A 24,160-nucleotide genomic window follows, 5' to 3' on the forward strand; every position below is an offset into this window, starting at 1 on the left:
GCGACGTCGTGCGTTCGACGGTGACCAATAGCGAGTCCTACGAGCTAGGAACTTTACCGATCTCCCATTCGTAACTGTCGCTCCTGAAACGACCATCCACTGATGCTTCAAATAATATATACCCGTTTTTTGCGCCCCGTTTTTTCTTTCCCGATGACGACAACCACTACGCTTCGACGATAATTCGACATCGATTCGACTGAATGCTTCGGAACAAGTATCTCGAGACTTGGTCCATTAAACTCACGTCAGCGATATAAAAGATAAAAACAATAGAAATTTGTTTATTGTAATCGAATATCTATTCCTAATATACTCATTTCTCTTATTATATGCTAAACAAATGTTCTATTATTAAGTCTTTATGTATTAGAATGTATTAGATTACAAGTTCTTTTAATGTAAAGGAATTATATTTCGAGGATGAAAATTCTCTCAGAACAAAGGCGTAAAATGCAACATTATTACAGATATCAATTCCATAATATTGAGACTAAAAACATTATAGGATGAAAAAGGATATTTCAACTTTTTTCTCATGGTAGCATTGATCGTTGTCGAACAATCACATATTTCCTTTTTGTTCCATCTATCTGTTCGTTTCAATTGCATAAATAATTTGAAAATGGAATGTTTACTTTCGCTACTAACTACTTCTGAAAGCACTGAATAATTCTTAAAATTTTCTATAGACCTACCTCGTTCTATACATATATCCTCATTATAGTTTTATGTGTTTGCGTATTCGTGAATGCACCCTACAAAATTCGTCCTACATCCTTACAAAATAATTCAAAACTATTTACAATTTATATAATAACTATAATAAGGTTCTTCAATGATTTTGAAGTTTATTCATGTCAAAAAAAAAGAAAAAGTACGACTTAAAAATACGAATGACTCCTTTTAGTCGTGAATACTGATAAATTTAAAGTTCTTCAATAACTTTTCAAAAATCTTCATCTTTGATCGGTAAAAATTACTTAATGTATCTTACGTGATATGGATTATTACGAGTAATGGAAATATCTCAACGATCACGAGCACGTTCGACCCCTTTCGTTCGGACAAGAATTCACAAGTATTTGAAATTATATTTATGACTTCAATGAATCGACACGATTAAGTACGATAAAGGTCGACTTCTCTCCACCTCCCTCCCTCTCTCTCTCTCTCTCTCTCTCTCTCTCTCTCTCTCTCTCTCTCTCCCACTCTTTAGCTTTCTCTGGATCTGACCCTCTGTGGGTCATTTCGACGGGTTTAATCGACAAATACACATACGCGCGTAACAATATATACGTACATGAAACGCATACCTAGTCGGACTCAGCCTTGTTCCCGAGGCAAGTTCGTGGCGTTTATGCAAATTCGAGCATGTGCTCGCGGGAAGTTCCTAATTCAATTCGGTTTTGCGTACACGCCGGGTACTTAACCGTCCTCTCTGCTTCGCGAAATTTGCCTCGTCGCATCCATCTCTAGGCCGCCCCGTGCAATCGTGTTACGTCGACGTACCATTTACCCATTTTCTATCCTTCCCCTCTCGTCACTCTTAGTTGTTTCACGTTTCCGACTAACCATCCCCCTCTCTCTCTCTCTCTCTCTCTCTCTCTCTCTCTTCCACTTCTCTTTTTTCCATTTACATTCATCCAAATACAATGACAAAGGTACGAAGATATAGTTACCTATAATTGAATTACTTCATTCAAATAAATTATATTCATATAATTTGTTATATTGCTACACCATGTTCGATATATACGATAATAGGATATATTTAAATACAAAAATTCATAGAACGGTAAAAACTGAAAAACGTTTTACGTATATTCTTTTTATGGTTCTTAAAGAATAAATAATACAAAATCTCCAAGCGATAACCTTCGTTAATCTAGCATGTTAAGGGTGATTTAAAAATACTGATCGCGTTTACGGATGGATTATCAATAGCCCTCCAATAAGAAGCAACAAGCTCCGTTCTATAAATGACCTTCTTCATGGCACGACCCAATGACATTTGAAAAGTTTATTTTGTACCACACTGGACAATCATCTTATAAATATTAAAAAATATTTCTTTTCTTTTTTCCTTGTTTGAAAGTATTCTCAAGGAAGGCTCTGAGAAAAAACTGGTTCAATATACGTAACATCCAAGATGAAATCTCAGGATGGTTTGTGACGTTTAATCGATAATATCGTCTGGTACGAAAGTGACGTTCTTTTGATGCGACGAAGACTGATAAATATGCATTGCTCAACCAAAGTATATATCTATAACTAAAATCAGCTTCAAAAATGCGAGAGATTTATAAAGTCCATGAATGACCGGACGATCTTTCTCCTTTCACATCGTTCGCCGATTGTCTTTGTCGATCCCTCAATTTTCATTATAGAACTTCTCGCTATAAATTTCGAATGGTGTGTCTATATTTTCCCTTTCTATTTCTCTTTCTCTCTCTCTCTCTCTCTCTCTCTCTTTCTTTCTTCCTCTCTTTCTTATTCTATCTCTTCAGGTGAAACGTTCCACTATGCTATTCCTCGAATTTTGGTCGAATTCCAAGGAAATTCTGATTATTCGTTAGAACATGAATACGTTGAAACGACGATTAAGCGAAATATTAATTTATTAAATGCGTTGAAAGACAAAACGTACGACTTAAAATGAGTGAATAATGGAAAGAAAAATTGAATGTTTCTATTGTAAAGAAAGAAAAAAAAAAAAAAAAAAAGAAAAAAGAAAAAGAAAAAAAGGAGAAATTAACAAAGATATAAAACAATAATTCGTTTTTCTTTTTTTCCAAAAAATGACATAACATTTTGACTAAGAAACGAAATAATATGTTTTTATCGTCTTCTTAGCAACACCGAGAAATTGATCTGGGAAAGCGAATAGTAAAGGAAAAGGAAAAGGAAAGAGGAAAGTTCAGAGACGAGAAACGGAGCCATCGATGGATATTGGAAACGATCGAAGAGGTGCGGCAAGCGGGGTTAAAGCGATAAAAGCTAAAAGAGCCGCATGGAACTGGCAAACGTTTCCCATTCCCACAAGAATCTTCTTTTCTTTCACTGTCCATTTTCAACTTGTCTTCTCGCACCTTTTAATGTAATCTTTGCTAATAATGGAATCTTCAGTTTGACCATTTGACACGAATTTAATAATAAAATGTGCTTACCACAGCATCGTCTTTCTTATGATTGATATTACTACTTAACGAGATTCAAGTCGACTCGAATAACCGTTTTTCCTCGGAATCGGAGGCGGAGGGAGAGAGCGAGAGTGAGAATTCTATTAAATACAAATGTCGTTAATTAATGGGAAGAACAGAACCGTTGCAGGGAAATTGCATCGGAGCGCGATCTCTACCGCTTGATTCGACGTTTAATTACTTGATTAATTACCACTCGACGCAGTCGTCAATTTACGATGGCTGAACGCTCGTAAAGGGTCTATCACTGTTTTTTCCTTTCTTCTCTTTTTCTCTGTCTCTCATTCTCTTGCTATCTCTCTCTCTCTCTCTCTCTCTCTCTCTCTCTCTTTCTCTCTCTCTCACTCTCTGTCTCTCTCTCAGATTTTTTGTTTTTTTTTTCTCGATCGACGATCCGATGAATGGTCATCGAAATGGAACTCTCGACGCGCGTCCCAGATTGTTGCCGATCGTCGGTGCGAGGCTCGTTGGCAAGAGTCGCGTCCGTGGGGTGGTCACGCATTAGTAATTGCCAATTTCCACCGTTCCACCAAACCGACGTAAACTGCCGCCTCTGTCGGCGTCGCCACTGCCGATCCTCTGTATGCTGCATCGAGGGAATAGGTAGGCCAGACATTATGGTCGAATGATACAAACACGCCAAGAGCTTCAGCCGAGGTAACATCGATGAATTCAATTTCTCCCTCATTATTCGAGCTGGATGAAGAGCGATAATTCTATCATTTCTACGATCGGTTTATCCGATGATTTCGTTTCCTTCGATTTCTCCTTTCAAAAAGGTGATATTCCCTTTTTTCGAAACTAATAAAATCGATTTAATTTCTTTTTTTCTATTTTCTTTCTTCCTTTTTTTTTTGGTTTTTTTTTTTTTTTTCGTTTTAAAAATGATAGAACTGGAATACTTTTTCACGTCCGTCTCATATTTCACTTTGAAAGTTGAAATGACGATCGGCGGTTGAAAAACGTTATTTGAAATATCGTACAATTTGATCTTTACAAAGTTGATATCCGTACTTTACAGTGAACCTATCAGTTTATTCTGTCATTTGATCATTTCGCTCGATAGATCGCCTCAATATTATCGATCATTTGCAGATATAAATTTCGAATCACAATGAACGATCAACCGCGATTTAACGCTCGTCGTCTGTCACAAAATATTATATACTTCCGTTAACGAGCGGTCATTTTCGCGGTTACGAAATAATGAATCGCGTTATATAGAACGTACGTGGACGGTCGATCGTCGTTTACAGCATTTCCCACTGTTTACGCAGCGGCGGCTCTAATCTCGAATCCCGATCGACAAATGGATTCTCGTAATTCTCAAACCGATTTACGGCATTCCGATTAACCCGCTCCAAACGCCTCTCTTCTGTAGAAAGCTCGATTCCCATTGTTGTTTGATAGCATAGAAATCTTCATGAATCGGACTGCTTTGTTTAAGCGAAAAAAAAAAAAGGTTGAAAGAAATTTCCACTCGTTCGTGCTTTTATGATCTTTGAAATACCGATATATTCCGTAATTCTATTTAACGTTTCATCATATTAATTGTCGAATATTTATATCCTCACCACACCTAACAAATATATAACAAACATATTTTCTCACAGCATATAAATTTGAGAAAAAATATTAATCTCATACACATTCGTTCGGATTAATTAAATACATTCTAAATTTGCGTAATAATGAAAAAGCGTTATAAGAAAAATCCATAGAAATGCCTAAAATCGGATTTCAATTTTTCAAATCTATATACGGTATTCATTTGGCGAATTAACTGACTTCTCGAAAGCACATCGGCGAAAGCGAATAACAAAAGGAAAAGAAAACAAAAAAGAAAAAAGAAAAAAAAAGAAGAAGAAAAATCACGCGGGAGTGGAAAGCTAAGCCGAGCTCTTTCATTTATTAATCTGGCATCATCGTGTGGCTTGTATCGTTCACCATTGGATATTGAATCGTCTTTGCACTGAAACAACCGTGGCGAAGCCCCATCTGATTCGGAAATTCATCGACGAGACAGACGTGTATAGGGAATTTTGGAGTGGCTCGATTCGATGGTACGTACGCATACATCCGTCGAGGATGGACGTGCCAACATCGACGACGCTTCTAACACCGAAAAAAGGTTCTAGGGACGGAGTTAGCGGGGAGGGATTACTGGTGGCATTTGGCTCTGGTTCTTTCTTGGCATTTCGCGAACGTCGAGTGTGCCAGGAAGGTTGGGAAGAGGAACGCATCGACTAAAATCTCCCCGATATTGTGGCGCTGCACCGACAGGAGAATGGTCTAGCATTGGGGTGCACGCGAAAGCGTATATCCTGCAAAATTATCGCGAATAGGCGTGGAATACTTTCCTTTCGACACAATGGAACCTAGTGTGTTACATTCATACGGCTCGACGGACTTTCCCGTCTCGTTGGCTTGCCACTTTGCTAATTGCAAAAAACTAGTCCGGCCCGGTTTCGGTTAAGCAATCCCCTTTCTATCTTCGAACGGACTTTCCCGAAATATGGCACTCTCTATGCCGAATATCTAGAACGAAACGTCGTTGAACGGGATTCATAGGAACGCGCCAAATCGTACGAAGTGTTGATTTTGTTCCTACCAGACGTATTAAATGAAAGAATACGCGTTCATCCTATTCGAAATGATGTTTTCCCAAAGGAGCCGTTATTTTTCAACTTGTTCCTTTCGAATGCACTCACCAGTAGGAATACTTTTCTTTTCTCATTGATCTAGTTCTTCTAATGTCTTTTGATAAATAATCTATTGAATCACGTAATTTATCTTGTAACATTCGATACTCGTAATGATCGTGATCATTTATTTATAGGAAATTTATGGTGCAAAATAATCAAAATGGACGTTATTTATAGGTATACGTCAATAAGACGTTATTTTTTCTTATAACTATATTATCAATTTCATTCGAATGAAACAGCATTATCACGACAAATTTCACAGAATTTGGCGAGTTTGAATAACTGGTTAATGGCCACGTCGTTGGTTGGAGATGGAAGAAGAAGAGTTTTGAAGGACGAAATGACGATATAGGATCGTACGGGGAGTATTCCGCAATGCTATGGCGGCCAACAAAGGGAAAACCCTTTTTCACTAATGAGCTACGAAACGCGGCAACGTCATAGAAATACTTTGAAAGGCGAGCTGCGCCGTCCGCTCTTTTGTTGCAACCCTCCTTCCCTCGCGCACCATCAACACCGCTATCACTACCACCACCACCTCCACGCGTACTATCTTCTTCTTTACCCACCCATCTTTTTTTCCCTCACTCTATCTCATCCCTTCTTCTTCAGTCGCGTTCTTCTTTCGACCGCTACGATTTCATTGGAACTCCTCCGTCTAGCACTGTTCACGGTAAAAGATTTCTTTGGGAATTATTTATCTTTGGTATGTTTAAAGATTGTTTACCTTCAAGTTTTTACGCTGTCTTATCAAAAAGTCAAAAAAAAAAAAAAAAAGAAGGAACTACGAAAACATACAAAGAAGATAAATTGTTTTCATTCGTATGGAAAAATATTAATGGATGATGAAATCTTCATCACGATAAACATATTATATATTTGTATTTTAATTGTTCTAAAGTTAAAAGCGGAAGTTTAAGTATCGATATTTTAATTTTCCGTATTGCTTTAACTTTACTACCGTCAATTTAAGTCTAATAGTATTACTTGAATAAAAGCGACTATTTTATTGAAGACAAAATGAGTGTATCGAAGGAACCGAAGGGTTGGCATAAGGATTGACCCAGCACTTAGTGAAATTTATCGTAAAAAAGAGTCCCTCGAGAGCTCGCAGCTTTCAGACTCTCTTCTCGAGTCCTTCGCATGGAACGATTCGCCAATACTAATTCTCGAATAAAAAAGGATGAATCGGAGAATCGTTTCGCATTTTAAAAGAGAGAGAGAGAAAAAGAGAGAGAGTGAGATCGAAGTCCTCACAACTCACCTGATTTAAGAAGAACTTTTCTTAAGAAACTCCAGTCTTTTCTTTCGAATTATATGACATCTTTCTTATTTTTCTCCAAGGATCATCTTTCTATCCATTTTAAGAACTAAAATCTAAATAATAATAGACCGTAACATGAGAATGCACAATAAGTATGATATATCGTTATCGTTTCTTTTTTTTTCTTTTAGATGCAATTTTTGATTTTTTTTTTTTGCATTATTGCATAGTTATCTTTATTAACGTAACAACATATCTTCACATTTTTCGTAAAATTTCGATAGAATTTATTTAATCATTCTGTTAATAATTTTTAACATTAACATTTTATATTTTTAATCAAATTAAATTTATTTTTATATTGATGATTTTTTACGAAATCGCAAAAACGAAAAATATAATTTCGATAAGTGTAAGATAGATTGAAAATGTTACAGTAAAAAGTATATATATATATATATATAGAAAGACAGAAGTCGGTCGGTCGGGTTACGTTTTGGAATGAAATCGATATACCGTGGCTCTGATCCAGATGTGCCAATGACCGAAGATAACTCGTAATCATATCGGTTTTTTTTTTGCGTGCTTATCTGATTTTATTCTCAGATAATCTTTGATTAATATGTTCATACGATTTAATATTACGTTTAATTTATCAACTGTAAATTTAACATTCACACTTGATAAATTTATCACGATGTCAATGTCATCGTCATAAATAAAATGATTAAATCTAATACGATTATTTATTTAGAATTAGAACATTTATATGAGAACATTCTTTCTCATATATTTCAACACTTTATAAACTTTATATCGATCATTGTTTCGTATGATATATATATATATCATACGAATATATATATATATATATATATATATAATGCTTATTCTCTCTAGATAGAAAACAAGGGAGAATGAAACAAAGGGAGATCAAAAAAATCGAATCAACTTTCCAAATTTTAAATGGTACAAGCGTACGAGTAAAAAAGCCTGTTCTTTTGAAACCATACTGATCAATGATTTGAAAACAGCGCATATATATATATATATATATATATATATATATATAAAGTGAAAAAATGAAGGAAAGGAAAAATTCGATGATGCGAATCAGGTTCAACGATCCTGTAACAATTCTGAATCGACGATGAGGTTGCCGAATTTCGTGATTTCAGAGTGCACGTCCACGAGACTACATCATGAATATGTAAAGCGTTTGTACGGCGGCACGTTGGTGTACCCTCAGTATTCTCCCTACTCTTTCTCTCTCTCTCTCTCTCTCTCTCTCTGTCTCTTTCTCTCTCTCTTTCTCTCCCTCTTTATTCCTCTACCTACCCCTCTCTTTATCTATGTCTCTGCATAACCCCTTTTCGTCTCCGTACCTTAAACTTTTCATCATCGCTGAACGCTCTACATATATTATATCGTCTTACGTAAATACATAACTAAGATAAAAATAATAATAACGATCAACCTTGAGAAACTCTTTCTCCTCACTGCATTTTCCTTCGATGTGAAGATACTTTTAAAAATATATAAGAAGATATTTTCTAAAATACTTTGTTAGAATATTTTAATATTACGATTTAAAATATATTATTCTAAATCTTATACCTCATTTTCTTTCAAATGCATATATTTATTTAGAGTGCATTTAAATATGGAAAATAAATGTAAAATCTATAGACTATAAAGTTTTCTAATAGAAAATAAAAGAATAAGTGAAAAAGTATAAAAAAAGGAAAAACATATTTATTCACATAATATTTATAATACATCACATATATTATAATGAAGATAAACTATACTTAGATATTTTATTAGATAATATTTGTATGTAACATCTTTACAATCTAAAGTTTATTGATGAAATAATTCTAAAAATGAAATAATCTTCGAAAAATCTGATCAGCTGATCTTCTTAAGTCATTCATGATACTTAAGTACTTATATTATATACTTCTGTATTTTTGCGTAATCATTATAAATAATATTTTTTATCTTTCTCCTATTAATATTTAGAGACAATAGATTTAAAAGACGGATCCTATTAATTCGAATCGAGTGAATGAAATTTCAATCTTTCGATCTTCAATTCATAGATTTACATTCGGGTTAAAATTTGTGCATTTTCGAAGATCTTGAAATGATTGCATACGTGATCCTGAATGAATGGAGTTTACTCGAATGACTTGGATTTGCGTAAGTTCGGAATTACGTTTATCAAAAAGGGTAGAAGAAATTCACACATTATATCCATATAATGGATACATTAAATAAATTCATAATTTATGATTTTTACAATATTATAGTTTTTCTTTATTGCAAACAGTTATTGCAACATAGAGAAAAAAGTAAAAAAAAAAAAAAAAAAGAAGAGCACGACAAGCTAATATTAACTTGTTGCAATTAAATGAAATTTATTCAATGAAAAATATTTTCCCCGTATTAAAAAAGTTTTATTTAAAGTCGATTGGAGGATTTCACAAATAGACCTTCTTTCGACAGAAAAACGACGAAATGAAAGTGTATTTTCGAAGTGGCGTCCATTACGTTCCAACGTTGTCTGCTGAAGGATAAACTACCTTTTCCCTTAGCTCGAGGACTATATATAATACCCGGATCTCAGCACATTTGGTTCCTGGTGAAAGTTGCGACATAAATTTATCCTCCGCAGCTCGTAAGCTCAAAATCCAAACTTTTCCGACAACTCCCACACTAGCAACTTCTTTTTCAGTTTTACTTTTGTCTATTTTTATTCCTCATTTTACTTCGGCTCATTTGCACACGCATGCTTTCAAAAAAGCTTTCTTACTCATTTCTTTTTCTTTTTTACGAAAGACAAAAGTCTTTCACTGAAAGAAAGAGACGTCATTTCTCGAACGCAAATTTTGAATGACCAAAAAAGACTTTCACAATCTTTCATTTATTACTTTTCTTTCTAAAAAAAAAAAAAAAAAAAAAAAAGAAAAAAAAACGTATGGCCTTTCTTCATCGATTTATTATTTTCGAGTTAAATAAAAACGAATAACATATAGGTATGTATATACTGTAGATAAATTCGTTGATTTTTTTATCATATTAAAAAAAAACACTATAATTCTTTGTGCAAATACATTTTATAGATTATTATTATTAACTTTTTATATCGAGTATGAAATATTCGTGAAATTGGAAAATGTCGATGGTGAGAAACTATCAATGAAGAAAATTATCTTGAGAAATCTTAAGATCATTCTAGATTTTGATAAGTCCAAATACGAACTTTTCTCGTCAATTTATACAACGTAAAAGAAAATGACGTCACAAAGATTCCATAAGATTCGAATTAACACAAGCTTCGATTTATTAAACATATCTGTAATTTTATTAAATTGGAATTCAACTTAATACATTACTTACACGGTTCAATAGATATTGCCAATTTCATCCCTACTTTTGTCCGTTCCTTAGGTTCCATTATGAAAGATAACTCAAGTACACAATTGAAATCTAATTGTTGAGAAGAGCATCTTTATGCTTGTCACGAAGAGACACATTCTTCACATCGAGACATAGAGCGTACATACTATACGTTGTTACTGTGAAAGCCGAAAACATAACTTTATTAGTGTACTCGCTGTTGCGTTAGTTAGTCTTAATAAGGTACTATCAAAGGGCCACTCCAATCCTTTAACAAAGGATGAAAGCATATTCGGAAGTTGTTGAACTACATACGTATAGCGCAAAACTTGAAACTGACAGTGTCGAGGGCCATCGATTAAACTCGCAAGACGAATGTAAATGTTTCTTTACGATTGAGACAGAAGAGAATGCGCTTACAATGAATTTACAGTTTCTTGAATGAACATATGACCTTTTGACCTTCCTCCATTAACGTTACGTGGCTTGAAACTGAACAACGTGTCTCCTTCTGTCCGTTCATTTTGCACCTATCAATTAACAGACGATGAAAGGGCCGCTCCGTCGTCGATTCTATCGCTTCGGTGATAACAACGATCAATTTATCGATTGATCCTCAGTATTCTCTTATATTAAGTTCTTTATAATTGTATATTAACTTACATATAAATATGTAATTTTTTAGAATTTTGATTCTTAATAGTTTATTCTTCAAAAAATAATATTTCCTTGGATATTTTACTTTGGGATATGACTATATTAAGTTAATTATATTAAACATCATAAAGTGGAACAGTAAAATACTCTTAAATATATTCTTTTTTTTCAGTATAAGTGCAATTACTCTCTTCGGCCATATTGTACTTCGTTCTAAATAGTTTCATATAAATGTATTCTTTTTCTTATAAAAATAAAATACTATGTTACTTTTTGCTATCGATTATTATCGCTAATTACTTTCGATATTACTTACATATTGCATATATATATATATATATATATATATATATATATATTTATTTATAATGGTTTACGATTACCATTTATATTATTAAAGATAATAATCCTGTTTAGATAAGAGAGAACATTCGAATCTTGCGAATATTGTTTATCGTAATCTCAACGTAAAGCAAAAGGATGAAAGTTTTTTACGGTAATGTAAAAGTCGAATGCATAAAATAAAAAGTAAATAGATACGTATCATTTTTCAAATATGGAACCGTCGAAAACGTATACGTTTCTATTTTAAAAATGCACGCGTACACTTATTATTTTTCTTTTGTAAAAGGTTTCAAGGCATTCGAAAAAATATGTGCTCGTAAAGCGGACAGTTCACGAGTCAAGTTTATGTCCCGTACGTCCTACGAAAGTAAAAAACGTATGTCGAGCATTAAAATCGCTTTTGTTTGTAGCTACGTTAGCGCGAAATAGACCGGATGGACTGTCGAAGAAAGAAGTACGCATTGTCCGGAGTGTTTGTTGTTAGCAAAGAGTTTTCTTCATGAAGTACACTTTCTTAAAAAAAAACAAAAAAAAAAAAGAATTACCAGCAACGTGAAATTGAAACAATAATAACGAAACTATCCAAATTAATTTCCTTTTCCGTTGGTAATTAACGTACATTAAATATTATATAGAGTAACAAATAAATTACGATAAATCGTAAAAAATATTTTCTCTCGTATATATCGTTCATTTTTCGAAAGGGAAATCGTTATAAAAAAAAAAAAAAAAAAAAAAAGAAAAAAAAAAAGAAAAAAAAAAAAAAAAAAAAAAAAAAAAAAAAAAAAAAAAAAAAAAAAAAAGAATAAAAAAAAAGAAAAAAAATAAAAAAAAATAAAAAAAGAAATAAAATAAATAAAAACGAAAAAATAGTGGAGCTCGTGCGAAGAGGCCCAACGTTATCGTAGTCGGAGGATGTATTCCTATTTCCTGTATCGAAACAGCTTGAAATATTCATGAGCTCTGACCCGAGTATCGTTTACCTCTAGTCGGATTGCGAAATTTTAAACCGCTCCATGCTGGAGTCTCTGTTACCTCCCTCCGGCTATTCTCGATGGTAGGTGGTCGTGGTGGAGACGGCGGCTTTATCCTTCCCATCCTCCTGCGATGTCCTTCAACCCCGGTGGAATACCAACTTCCCATCAGTGACCAGAGGCACTCGGCACCATTCCAACGCGTGCGTAAGTGCACGTTACACCAGGAATCCGGTTTATGCGATGCGTGTGTTACTACGTTGCACGCTGTCATGGCGAAGATCCTCCTCTTTCTGTCTTTCTCTTTCTCTCTCTCTCTCTCTTTCTCTTTCTCTTTCTCTCTCTCTCTCTCTCTCTCTCTTTCTCTCTATTTCTCTCTCTCTCTCTCCTCTCTTTCTCTCTCTCTTTCTCTTTCTCTCTCTATGTTACTCTCTACATATGGTAAACTACCATGTCCACACGTAGGAAGCTGCTCTTCGACAGATTCCGTCCGCAGAGCGATATGTATTCAGCCTCATTTTGCATCTATCGAAAGCTCGAGGTCACGTAATTCCGAGATTTACTATTGAATTTCATTACAGACCGATATTCGATCGAATTTGCCACCTACGACGATCTTCGTTCGCTGGATAATAGCATTGGAACGTATGTGAGGTAGGCAACATGCAAATTTAAACTGAACGGTAATTGAAGAGACAATAAAAAAAATTAATAGCTATAGTTATCCATATCGATGTATACGGCATGCAATTAAATTAAAGAAATAATAACCTTTTTTATATCAAGATTTATTTTTGTCTAGAAAATTTACTTCCTATTATATAGCTACGAGCCTTATCTGATAAGAGTTCATTATACTCAAAATTATTTAAAAAGAAATTTCTCTTTGTCTCTCTTTATCACTTTTTCCATTGCAAAAAAAAAAAAAAAAGAAAAAAAACCACTAACGTTTTCATATACATAGTTTTTCTCTATCCGTTCGGTAACGTCGTATGCGTACTTTGATCATCATGGCAACGGTAATTTCGTTTAATGTAATATTTAACAAGCATCGACTTCGCTCCATTCTGTCTTTACACAATACTACTGTTATTGTCCGTATGTCATTCAACGAACTGTACGTTCAACTTTGTCATATTTCATCTAACATTGCATGGACATAATGAAATATTTTCGTTATAACCATATCTATCATTTATTCTTTATTCATAAAAAAAAAAAAAGAATACGACAAATGAACAAAGATAAAACAGAAAAGAAGATCTGCCACAATCGAAAAAGATCGAATCTATAACATATATTTATTATATTTATTAGATTTAAAAAAAAAAAATGATTTCAATAAGATCATCATAAATCGAGTCGCGCATAGCGTCTCAAAATGTAACAGAACGAAAGAAACTCGAAAAATTAGAAAGTAAAGATGAAAACTGACGGTCGTGCAGTCGACATGTACGTATACGGGTATGAAAAGCAAACGGATAAAGAGAAAGAAGAACAGTAGGACCGGAAGAAAAACGTGAAATAGAAGGGAAACAAAACGATGATGAACGAGCGCGTGGTAGGACAGTTCCAAGTCGCAAAAACGTGGAAGAAACGGATGGAAGAAACGAATGTCCGAAACGAGTGGCACGAGGCGAGCGTGATGTAAACCCGTCCGCCTGAATAATTGAGACGAGGTTGTATGGTACATTAAATGTGAACGAATGTACATACATACCTACATAGTATCTACAAGTCCGGTCCATGCATATTGTCTATCGGCTTTCCTCTGGAAAACGACAGAAAGAGTAAAACGTGAAGTATGTGAGTGTATATATATATATATATATATATGCATATCGAATAAAAAAAAGTAATATATTTATTTTATCAGGGCAATACTCTTTCTCCTTTTATCCCTCTCTCTCTCTCTCACCCTCTCTCTCTCTCTCTCTCTCTTTCTTCTTTTCTCTCTGCTAGTATATAAACTATTGTATAGTGCATTTATAAATTTAGAATAATCTTAAGATCTTATATCAAAATATACATATATCAATTAAGATTCAAGTATATTTAGCAACAGACATCAATGAATAAAACAAAAAGAAGAAACAAAAAAAGAAAAAAAAAGAAAAAAGAAAAAAGAAAAAGAATGAGTAAAACAAGATTATCCTTGTCGTTGTCGTCATCGTTGTATGCATAGAAATCGCCATAATACATAATGTACCTATAAGCGATCAATATTATTTTTCCGCGAGTACTATATCACATAGGAAATTACAAGACCGCTTCAATAAGTAATAAATAACGCCATGAACAAAGTGGCGGTAGGTGTGGGAGGTAAGTCTGCCAACGTGTAATGCGAGCTACTCCCTCTCCCTCTCTCTCTCTCTCTCTCTCTCTCTCTCTCTCTCTCTCTCTCTCTCTGGATCCCTCTCTCTCTTTCCTTCCTTCTCGCACTCCTTCCACTTCTTGTTTCGCCTACCTTCTCACGCTTATCCCACAACTTCCTTCTCCTACTACGTATACCTCTTTCGCTTCTCCTTGTGTTCTCTCTTGTATTGTTAGCACGATGATACATTGGATTCACCAACGTTCGCGAAACAGTCCTCCGAGATAGTGATACTCGCGTGCATAAGCGTACACGCACACGTTCTCGTGGGACACACGAAAGCGAAGAGAAAGGAGAATAGAATAAGAGAGAGAGAGAGAGAGAGAGAGAGAGAGAGAGAGAGACTTAGAGAGAGAAAGAGTAGAATGGAGAACCGTCCTTCTCAACGGAGTCTTTCACGCTCTTGAATTTTCCTCCAGAGGCAAAAGCTCAATCTTTGTCCTTCGTCCTCTACTACGTCCTGTCTACTCTCTTCTATCCACCTCCAGCTTGCTCCTTCATATCCCTTTCTTTCTTCTTCAGTACGCTTTCATCCCCACTCTTATCTCTCTAACATTTTCGTCGGCTTTCACCGTCGAGCGTCGGAGCACGGAGTAGCTTAATAAAATTTCGACTGTGCTGCCGAGTAATCGAAGCGGAGCTAACGTAGCATGCAAATAACATTAGGGATTATGATCGTGAGCAAATTCGTTATAATATGGCGACGTGGTGAAGGAGGAAGAGCGTCGATTATCTTTCGCGATTTAATGCCTCGGTGCCTTCACGAATTCCGCTTTCTTTGGACTGAACGAAAGAGGACGAGAAAAGAGAGGCAGAAAATCGAAGGTAGTTTATCGCAGAGTTTAAATTTTATCCCGGTGATTTATCGCGAAAATTCAGACGAGCACTACCACCGTGATTCAACTTTGTACTTCCACATCGTTCTTGTTTTCCACGGTAAGCAAGTGAATATAACCAGCTAGCAAGAGGATACTATCCGAGAATATCCGAAGACTGCTAGGTCCTGCTTTCGTGCCTTGCAAAATCTCCTCCCCTCCTTTCTCATTCTCTCTCTCTTTCTCTCTCTCTCTCTCTCTCTCTCTCTCTCTCTCTCTCTCTCTCTCATTCTCTCTCTCGACAAGCTCCGTTCAGCATAACCTACCGTGAGCTATTTTCCTCTTTCCTTTTCTCCACCTTCATCCTTTGAAAACTTTTCTACTCGTCGTTCTCGAAACTTTCAAATCACTGCCCCTGTACCTGAAGCTCTTTAAAAATTCACCCTTCGCGGCCGAGAAGGATCGCGCTTCGTAAACCCGCGTGCTAGGAGAAATCGATGATGAAACGAAAGAAATGAAAGAATCGGAGGAAAGAGTGAAATGGAAATCGAAGGCCGACTTCGTAATTTGTAATTGAAATAGTGGGGTTATCACTTAAAGTAAAATCGCCTCGATATGGAGAGACTGATAGGAAGTCTCAATTATAAAAGTAATTAATATTTCTTTGAAAAAAATTGAACGAGATGAAATGTAATATGGAACTGACCGAAGAACGAATAAGGTTTAATTGTTTTGACGAATCGTGAAAACTTTTTCCGACGAATATTATCGATTAAATCCATTTTAGAATATTTTGGTAATTAGTATACGTCCGTAAGAAAAAAGTCAACTAAAATTTATCGAAATGTATATCGATATTTTTTTTATTCTATTTAATTATTAAAAATGTCGTATATTAATAGTATAAAAATATTTAGAATATTGTGATTACAGAAAATCCAAAAATATATATTCTATTTATGAGGATCTATTAAATTTTAGATATAACTAATTTTAATGATTAAATTCACAGATGTTATAAATTTTAAGAAATTGTTGAATTCAATTAATCTTTTGAATAACTCATTATACATCAATCGTTCCCTTCGAATTTATTCATAAGATAAAAAAGCATTGAGTTGAACATCGCATAGGAAAGTTATTTATGTTCTCATTGAAAATCGGATCGCTAAATAGTTCTGCCCAATAATTTTTTCGATAAGAATATACGTATTGTTCGATACAAGCGCGACGATTTCGAAGACCTCTTTGAAGAAATAAATTCGTTCATTCATGGAATTCACGAGTGAAATCGTTAGTACTACTTGTGAAAATTTTAAATTGTCGCTATAGACAACGAATTTAGATATTATCGACAAGAATGATTCACGATATCGGCCAAGCACGAAATGAGTCTGGAAATAGTTCCCGTTCGATATAGGACGATCTCGATCGATTATCTATAAGCTTGGTTGGCTTTAACTTTCGAAAAAATGTCTTCCTATCACGTCCCCATGTCTCTGTTGTCTTTCTCATTTGTCTCTGTATTCATTCGTTTTTCTCTTATATTTTTCCTCCATTATTTTTATATTTTTAATACATACACATGGTCTCTCCCTCCCTCCCTCCCTTTCTCTCTCTCTCTCTCTTATAATTGTTCCTATTCTTCCTTTTAACAGTTGCTTTGATTTCGATGATTCATGTTACTTATTTGAAATTTAGATCCTGAATGAATGAATAATATTTTATTAGATTTAATTTTCTCATCTTGAGAAAATTCATATCAGTGAATTATCTTTTATACAAAAGAAAATTCATTAAAAGTATTATTGACATGTACAAGAAATATTTAGTCTTATAAGGAATAAAAAGTTTTAAGAAAATTGAAATTTAAAAATCAAAACAAAATCGTTTTCAAAAGCTGTTTTAAAGTACTGTGGCTTTATCGGACTTTCAGAACTATGCATAATTCGATTCTCGATTCAATTTGGTTCTCTGATTACGAACAATCCCTATAGCCATTTTTACTTCATATGGTTCAATGATAAGGAACATTTAATTAAACTCAGAAACATACGATATTTAAGTGACATCGATATAAAAATTCCCTGTTCTTTTTTTTTTTTTTTTTTTTTTTTTTTATTTAATTTACAATCTTATGAAGAGATTTCGTTTTTAGACGATCATTACGAACTCCGAAATTTTTTATGAATTCAAATCGACTTTTTTTCCATATATTGATTTCGCTTTGTGCTTTTTCCGTGTTTCACGTGGTTAAAACTTTTGCATTGGCATTAAAAGTACTTTAACTCGCTTTTACGAATCTAAAGTTGTAAAAGTATGATTTTGAAAAGAGCTCTGTATAAAATCAAAAAACAAACCGTTTAGTAGATGCAACGAAAGCATAAAGAAAGATCCGTTCTATTCCCATCTTGTTTTTAACCGGTAATACGAAAACAAGTTTCGATAATTAATGCACCATTAGAACGAACATTTCATTATTCAATAAAAAAAAGAAAATAGTGGATAGAAAAAAAAAGATCTATTATACAAAAGTAAGAAAATGATAAATAATTAAATGTGCTTGAGAGCTATGAATTTATTATACTTTAAACTTTCTTTCTTTATATAGAAATTTTACAACAATTTCATTTGTTTATATCAGTAAATATAAGAATAGTAAAAAATATCACTTTAGTATTGTTTTTATAGTAAACAAATTAATTACTTAAATATTTGATTATTGTTGTCCGTAAAATTTAAGAAGATTATTATTATGATTCATAATAAGCGATAATATATAAAGCATGAGTGAAAATTATCAAATATATAGAAGTCATGTAAGGAATTCATTGTAGAAAGTAGAATTTGAATTAGTAAGAATCAGATGCAGAAACAGGCGCGACAGTACGACAGTGATAAAGCCGGCATTTAGTCAAACGAAAGGTTCTGGAATGGTCAGTGAATTGCCAAAGAGTCAGAGTCTAGTTTAAAGGGGAAATCGATCGCGCTTCTATCCAACGAACCAGTCGACGAACCACCCGACGAACCACCCGACGAACCTCCCGACGAACCATCCGACGGACATCCCAATGGCGGATTTCACTGTCCTTTGGTTCGAGCGTAATGACGCCTGAAGCGGAGTTTAATCGTGGATTAAGTAGGATGGCTATTCGAATCGGTATTTCGATTCAACGAAAAAAAGGTAGGCGGTAAAGTAGATAGAATCGAAGTAAAGGTGTCATCACTATTTCTTTTTTTTTTCCTCTTCTTTTTTTTTCTTCTTTTTTTAAGAAACTTCACTGACATGATCTGTTTCGCAAGCTCAAAGAGAAAATCGATCAAATTCGAAAGAGAATTTGTCAAGTCCTTTCGGTATACCTAGATATATCAACTTTTTTATGAATACAAATGGAATACGTGTATCTGTAACATGATATCTGCTCTAGTATGGCGACTACTTTATTTTATTCGAATATGGAAGCTTTGAAGTAGCAGTGTCATGACTTTTGGGCAGAAAGAAAAAATACACTCTTCATATTTCTTTCTGTCAAAGTTGTATGCATTTATAAGATTGAACTTTTCTTTGTCTGATAGAATATATTTTGAAGATTAAATTGAAAATTGTTTTCATCAAAAAAAATTTTTTTTTTGTTGAAAAATACAGAAGAAAGAGCCATTAGCATAGATGTACATAAAAATGTTATGTACTTATTATAATCTCTATGGTAATCAACTAATATAACAAAAATAATATCCTTAAGATATAAGAGTAATATATATATATATATATATATATATATGTATATATAAGTTTATCTCGAGCTGGATTTTTGAAATTTTCTTTCTATTAAAAATGATGAAATATTACATTTTTTAAATATTATCTTTCTCTTGTAATAACAACGACGTCAAATAAATTTAATCACTGAATAAAAATCTTTACAACGAATTTATATTTTTCAATATGAGTAATCGAATTTCATTAAAAAAAAAAAAAAAAAAAAAAAAAAAAAAAAAAAAATAAAAAAATAAAAAGAAAATAAAAAAAAAATAAAAAAAAAATAAAAAAAAAAAACATTGCACTTTAGAGAAAGTAAATTTAAAATCAGTAATTATATTTTTTATGGAATTTAACGCTAGATATATCAAGTATGTTTAAACGTTACTTCAGAGCGTTGACATTCGTATTAATTTAACATTTAATCAAGAATTCTCTTTTGCATCAACGCCGACATTATATTATATACAATTTTTAATTATTTAATTGTTGCATCACAGATAGCTTCATAACTGAGAGACATCTTTAGTTAGTTCTCGATTTTAAATAAAATATAACATGTAATGTTTACTATACAAAAACATTGAAACCAAATAGAAGCCATTTTATCGAAAAATCATATTTTAAATTCTGAACAAAAGAATTCTCTCTCTCTCTCTCTCTCTCTCTCTCTCTCTCTCTCTCTCTCTCTCTCTCTCTCTCTATCTCATTCAACGATTTTTAATAATCCATAATAAATTAGAATTATTCTATATCGATTAGATTTTCTATCAAGGAAGATATTATTTGATTCAGAAATGTAATGATTTTATTGTCGTTAGAGAGAAATGATGAAGGGTACAAGGTAAAGAAAGAGGAAAGAAAGAACTTTTCTTTTATCAACGAGTGCGCTTTCATCCTCTCTCTCTCTCTCTCTCTCTCTCTCTTTCTCTCTCTTTCTCTCTCTCTCACTCTTTCGAGGAGAAATCTACCTACCGTAAAATCGGCGTCCAAGTTATTTCATGGGAGGATGATCGTCTTCGTAATAATCCATTCCTTCGGCTGATGCAACAGAAATCCATTAATACGTTGGTCTTTCGAGAATGGTTTAAGGACCCACGCGGCATTTAACCTGTTAAACGAAAAATTGGATTTCAAATGAACGGAGTTTCTTGTCACGTTTATTTAACTTCTCTTATGGATTTTTTCATATATTTTGTTTTTACTTTATTAAAAATGATCAAACGTGAAAGAGTAAAGAAAAGGAATAGGTGCAAAGGAAAAAATAGTCTATAGTCTACCGCGTACAAATTACTCTACTTTTCCTTGGTAAATCGACGACGAACTCAAAATACATTGCATAATATTTCCTGGCATATTTCTTTTTTGGTCGACATTATTCTCTGCTACCTCGATGAAGCGCACTGACTTTTAATATTGGATTTTTGTGTCGTCTATACGAGAATACGCTCCTAAACGAGCAAGTTGCGTATCCCTCGCGATATGACGTAAAGAAAAATAAAATGAAAAGAGACAAAAGAAATAGAATTATAAAACTGAGCGATTATTTTATTGTCCTCAACTTATCGATCGACAAATTCGAGTTCGAGAATACTAATATATTTTCTACTTCTTCTTCTGTCTTTATTTCTCTCTTTCTCTCCTTCTATGTTTAAAGTAGTAATATTAAAACAATTTAAAAAGGCTGGTCGAAGGATTTTATTTTCAAAGGTAAATGCAAGAAACGAAAAAAATAGATCAATGAATGTCAAGTTGAAAAGAATTCTTAATTAGAGAAGTCTTAATTACAGAATCTTTGGGCTATTAAGTAACTATTTTTAATCAACGATGTGTTTGATAGAAAATAATGTAACGATCCTTTTTTTTAACTTAATTCAGATATTATGTGTAGGTGAACGTATCTTTATTATACACTTAATATTAATAATATATTTCTCGCAAACATTTATAATACCAAACGACAAATGAAGACAGATATCTGAGATAGAACTTATAATATATTGATGTATTTTATTGCTGTTACAACAAACTATTTTTTATTTATTTATTTTTTTTTTTTCTTATTATTGATACGCTTCATATAGCAAAATAATGACTTCAAAACTAATCTAAAAAGACAGAACTTTCTATTTAATCTGTCTTTCATAAGTTATTTAACTTGTCGTTAATAATATCGTCAAACGTATTCGCAAAATATTTTAATCATTTATCTTACAAAATTTTCGTTTGAAAAAATTTATCCAAATAACTAATTTAATATATATAAAAATAAAAAACAGGCCAAATAGTTACGTTTCACGTTGATTTAATTTGAAATTATGATTAGTTATATAAAACAACATGTTACGTACTCAGACGTATGATTAAAATTCTAAATTTTCCATTTCATTTTATAGTAGATAGAGAATAACGTGTAAACATATATAAAACTTAAAACATCGAGAAGCGTGTGTGTACAAAGCCGATATCTTTGCTTGTTCCGTGATACCTCAATATACATTCGTCGCATGCGTGTATAATCTGTCATAGGAAAAGTCTACGCGAATCTTCGCAAGGCCGCGTGTATGTACACGTGCGAGACTCGCACGCAAGCTCGCACGTGTTATTTACCGATCGAATCTCTCCGTCTATACTTCCTGGACTCGTACCAGCTCTGGCATAAATTTTCTTCGTCTACTATTGCGTAGGTGATCGAACTCGCAACGGACAATGCAATTCCAATCGGGACAAAGAAAAAAAAGAAAGCTCTCTGAACAACAATAAATAAAATATCGAAAAGATATAGTCGTAGCGTTTCTTTAAAGGATATTCAAAAGCAACATTTTGAACGAGTAAAAGTAAAATTTATAAATTAAACAAAAATTTTACCTCCAATACATCCAACCTTAATTTATGGATCTTGAACGTATACGGTTGGCTACGGTTGACAAATACAAGCGTAAGATGAATTTCCGTCATTATCTTTCGTGTCCATCCCTTCGTGTCGACTCATCCGAGAACTTCTTAAATTTTACAAAATATCAACAAACCGACGGATAGGTGGACGGACGCAATGGGTGGTATCAAATGTCTTTCATTCATTCTCTCTCTCTCTCTTTCTCTCTCTTTCGTTTTCACTTGTCTGTAAGGTTTATTTCCCCTTTTTTTCTTTACTGAAAGCTCTTCTCGAATCTTGGCTGAAAAACACGGTAGATTCAAAGTCGAGGCGTTGTCATCACTGTTCTCAACGGCATAACGATCTTTCTTCGTTTTTTTTTCTTTTCTCTCTTCGTCGCTATGTTCCCTTCTTTCTCTCCTTCTCCCTCTCCCTTTCCCTCTCTCTCTCTCTCTCTCTCTCTTTCTCTCTGTCTCTTTCCTCTCACGTTCGCGGGCTCGTTCGTTCCTCTTAACTCTCGCCTTCCTTCAACCTCCTTCTTCTTATTTCTCATTCTGAAGTTCGAGCCGAGTGCCCTGGCGTTTTGCGTGTCCCGGCAATTATCCCTTGCGCTCGTTAATCTCTACCACCCCCAACCCACTCTGTCACCCTCTTTCGCTACCTAACCTCTTCATCTTTCTCTCTCTCTCTCTCTCTCTCTCTTTCTCTCTCTCACTCACTCTCTTTCTTTCTCACTCCTCATCACCACTCTCGTACGGCTTAAATGCACGCGCGTTCTGTCAACCTCGTTGTCTCACGTAAGAGCACTCCACGATACTTTTCTCTCTGTCCTCTGCTTTCCCATCCCCCCTTCCCCTTTCGTACACTTCGATCTGACAAAAGAAAGCGTTAAGAACCCGTAGATGATGTTTTTTCTAACCTATGACTCATTCGTGCAAAAGGAAATTTTTAAAGCGAACCCCTTTACCGCTAAAAACACGATCGAATATTATATTCGCGAATATGAAATTATATAAATTAAATTCCAATGTGAACAGTCATATAAAGATTTAAAACTCCCTTAAAATTTCAAGCTCGTCCTTTCGTAAAATTATCAGTTATAAAGAGAGATCAAGAGAGGCAAAGATTTTTCCATCAAGTACGACCATCAAATTTAACAGAATGTTTTTCTCACAAATTCAAAATTATCCAGACTCGTAAGAGGAAAGATTCAAGGACTCGACAAATTTAAAGACATTTTTACAACACTTCTATAATTTTGGATCTTAAACGTTCATTGAAGTCGTACATGCTCTTGGTCTCAAGCTCTCCTACGACCATGAGCTTTATTGTGAAGCTTTAAAGCTCGCGTGCTCTGTAATCTTGAGCAGTAGAGGCTATATAATACAGCAATTGCCAGCTCGTTCAAATGGCCGCCTCTCTCGCTGAGGGCGAATCATTTTTCTGCTACTTTCGCGGCAAAAGAACTTCCAGGCCCAGATTGAATCGCGATTTTTTGAGGTAAAAGCAGACGCTCCGTTAGAGGACTCACGTACTATCACTACTTTACGCTGTTTAAATCGTTATCACATACGAGAATTATTACCATCTCTGGAAAACTTTAATCTAAGTAAATAAGATTCATAATATTCTAATATTTTAATATTTCATATTATAATATTTTAATATTTCATTAGAAATGAACGCGTTCATTTTTACGTTGATAAATAAATCAAACCGTTATACGTACGTTTACGTAACTTCAATAATCCAATCCTGGCTGAGAAAGAAGAATAAATTT

At 33.9% G+C, this 24,160-nt stretch overlaps 1 protein-coding gene across 3 annotated transcripts in view; it reads left to right on the forward strand.

Moving 5' to 3' along the window:
• LOC124951238 (nephrin-like) overlaps positions 1-24,160 on the forward strand; it is a 282,614-nt gene that overhangs the window by 129,418 nt on the left and 129,036 nt on the right. The window contains exon 1 of one of the 3 annotated variants that reach the window (XM_047499306.1): positions 3,680-3,806. The exons of 1 other annotated variant lie outside the window; for it this stretch is intronic. In XM_047499306.1, the coding sequence (XP_047355262.1) occupies positions 3,787-3,806 (20 nt within the window). In that variant the 5' untranslated portion in view covers positions 3,680-3,786. Of the gene's footprint in view, positions 1-3,679; positions 3,861-24,160 lie in introns of those variants that run through there. One more of the 3 variants, XM_047499305.1, reaches the window with a different exon arrangement.

Source organism: Vespa velutina, chromosome 8 (genome assembly GCF_912470025.1).
Source record: "Vespa velutina chromosome 8, iVesVel2.1, whole genome shotgun sequence".
Classification (NCBI taxonomy): Eukaryota; Metazoa; Arthropoda; class Insecta; order Hymenoptera; family Vespidae; genus Vespa; species Vespa velutina.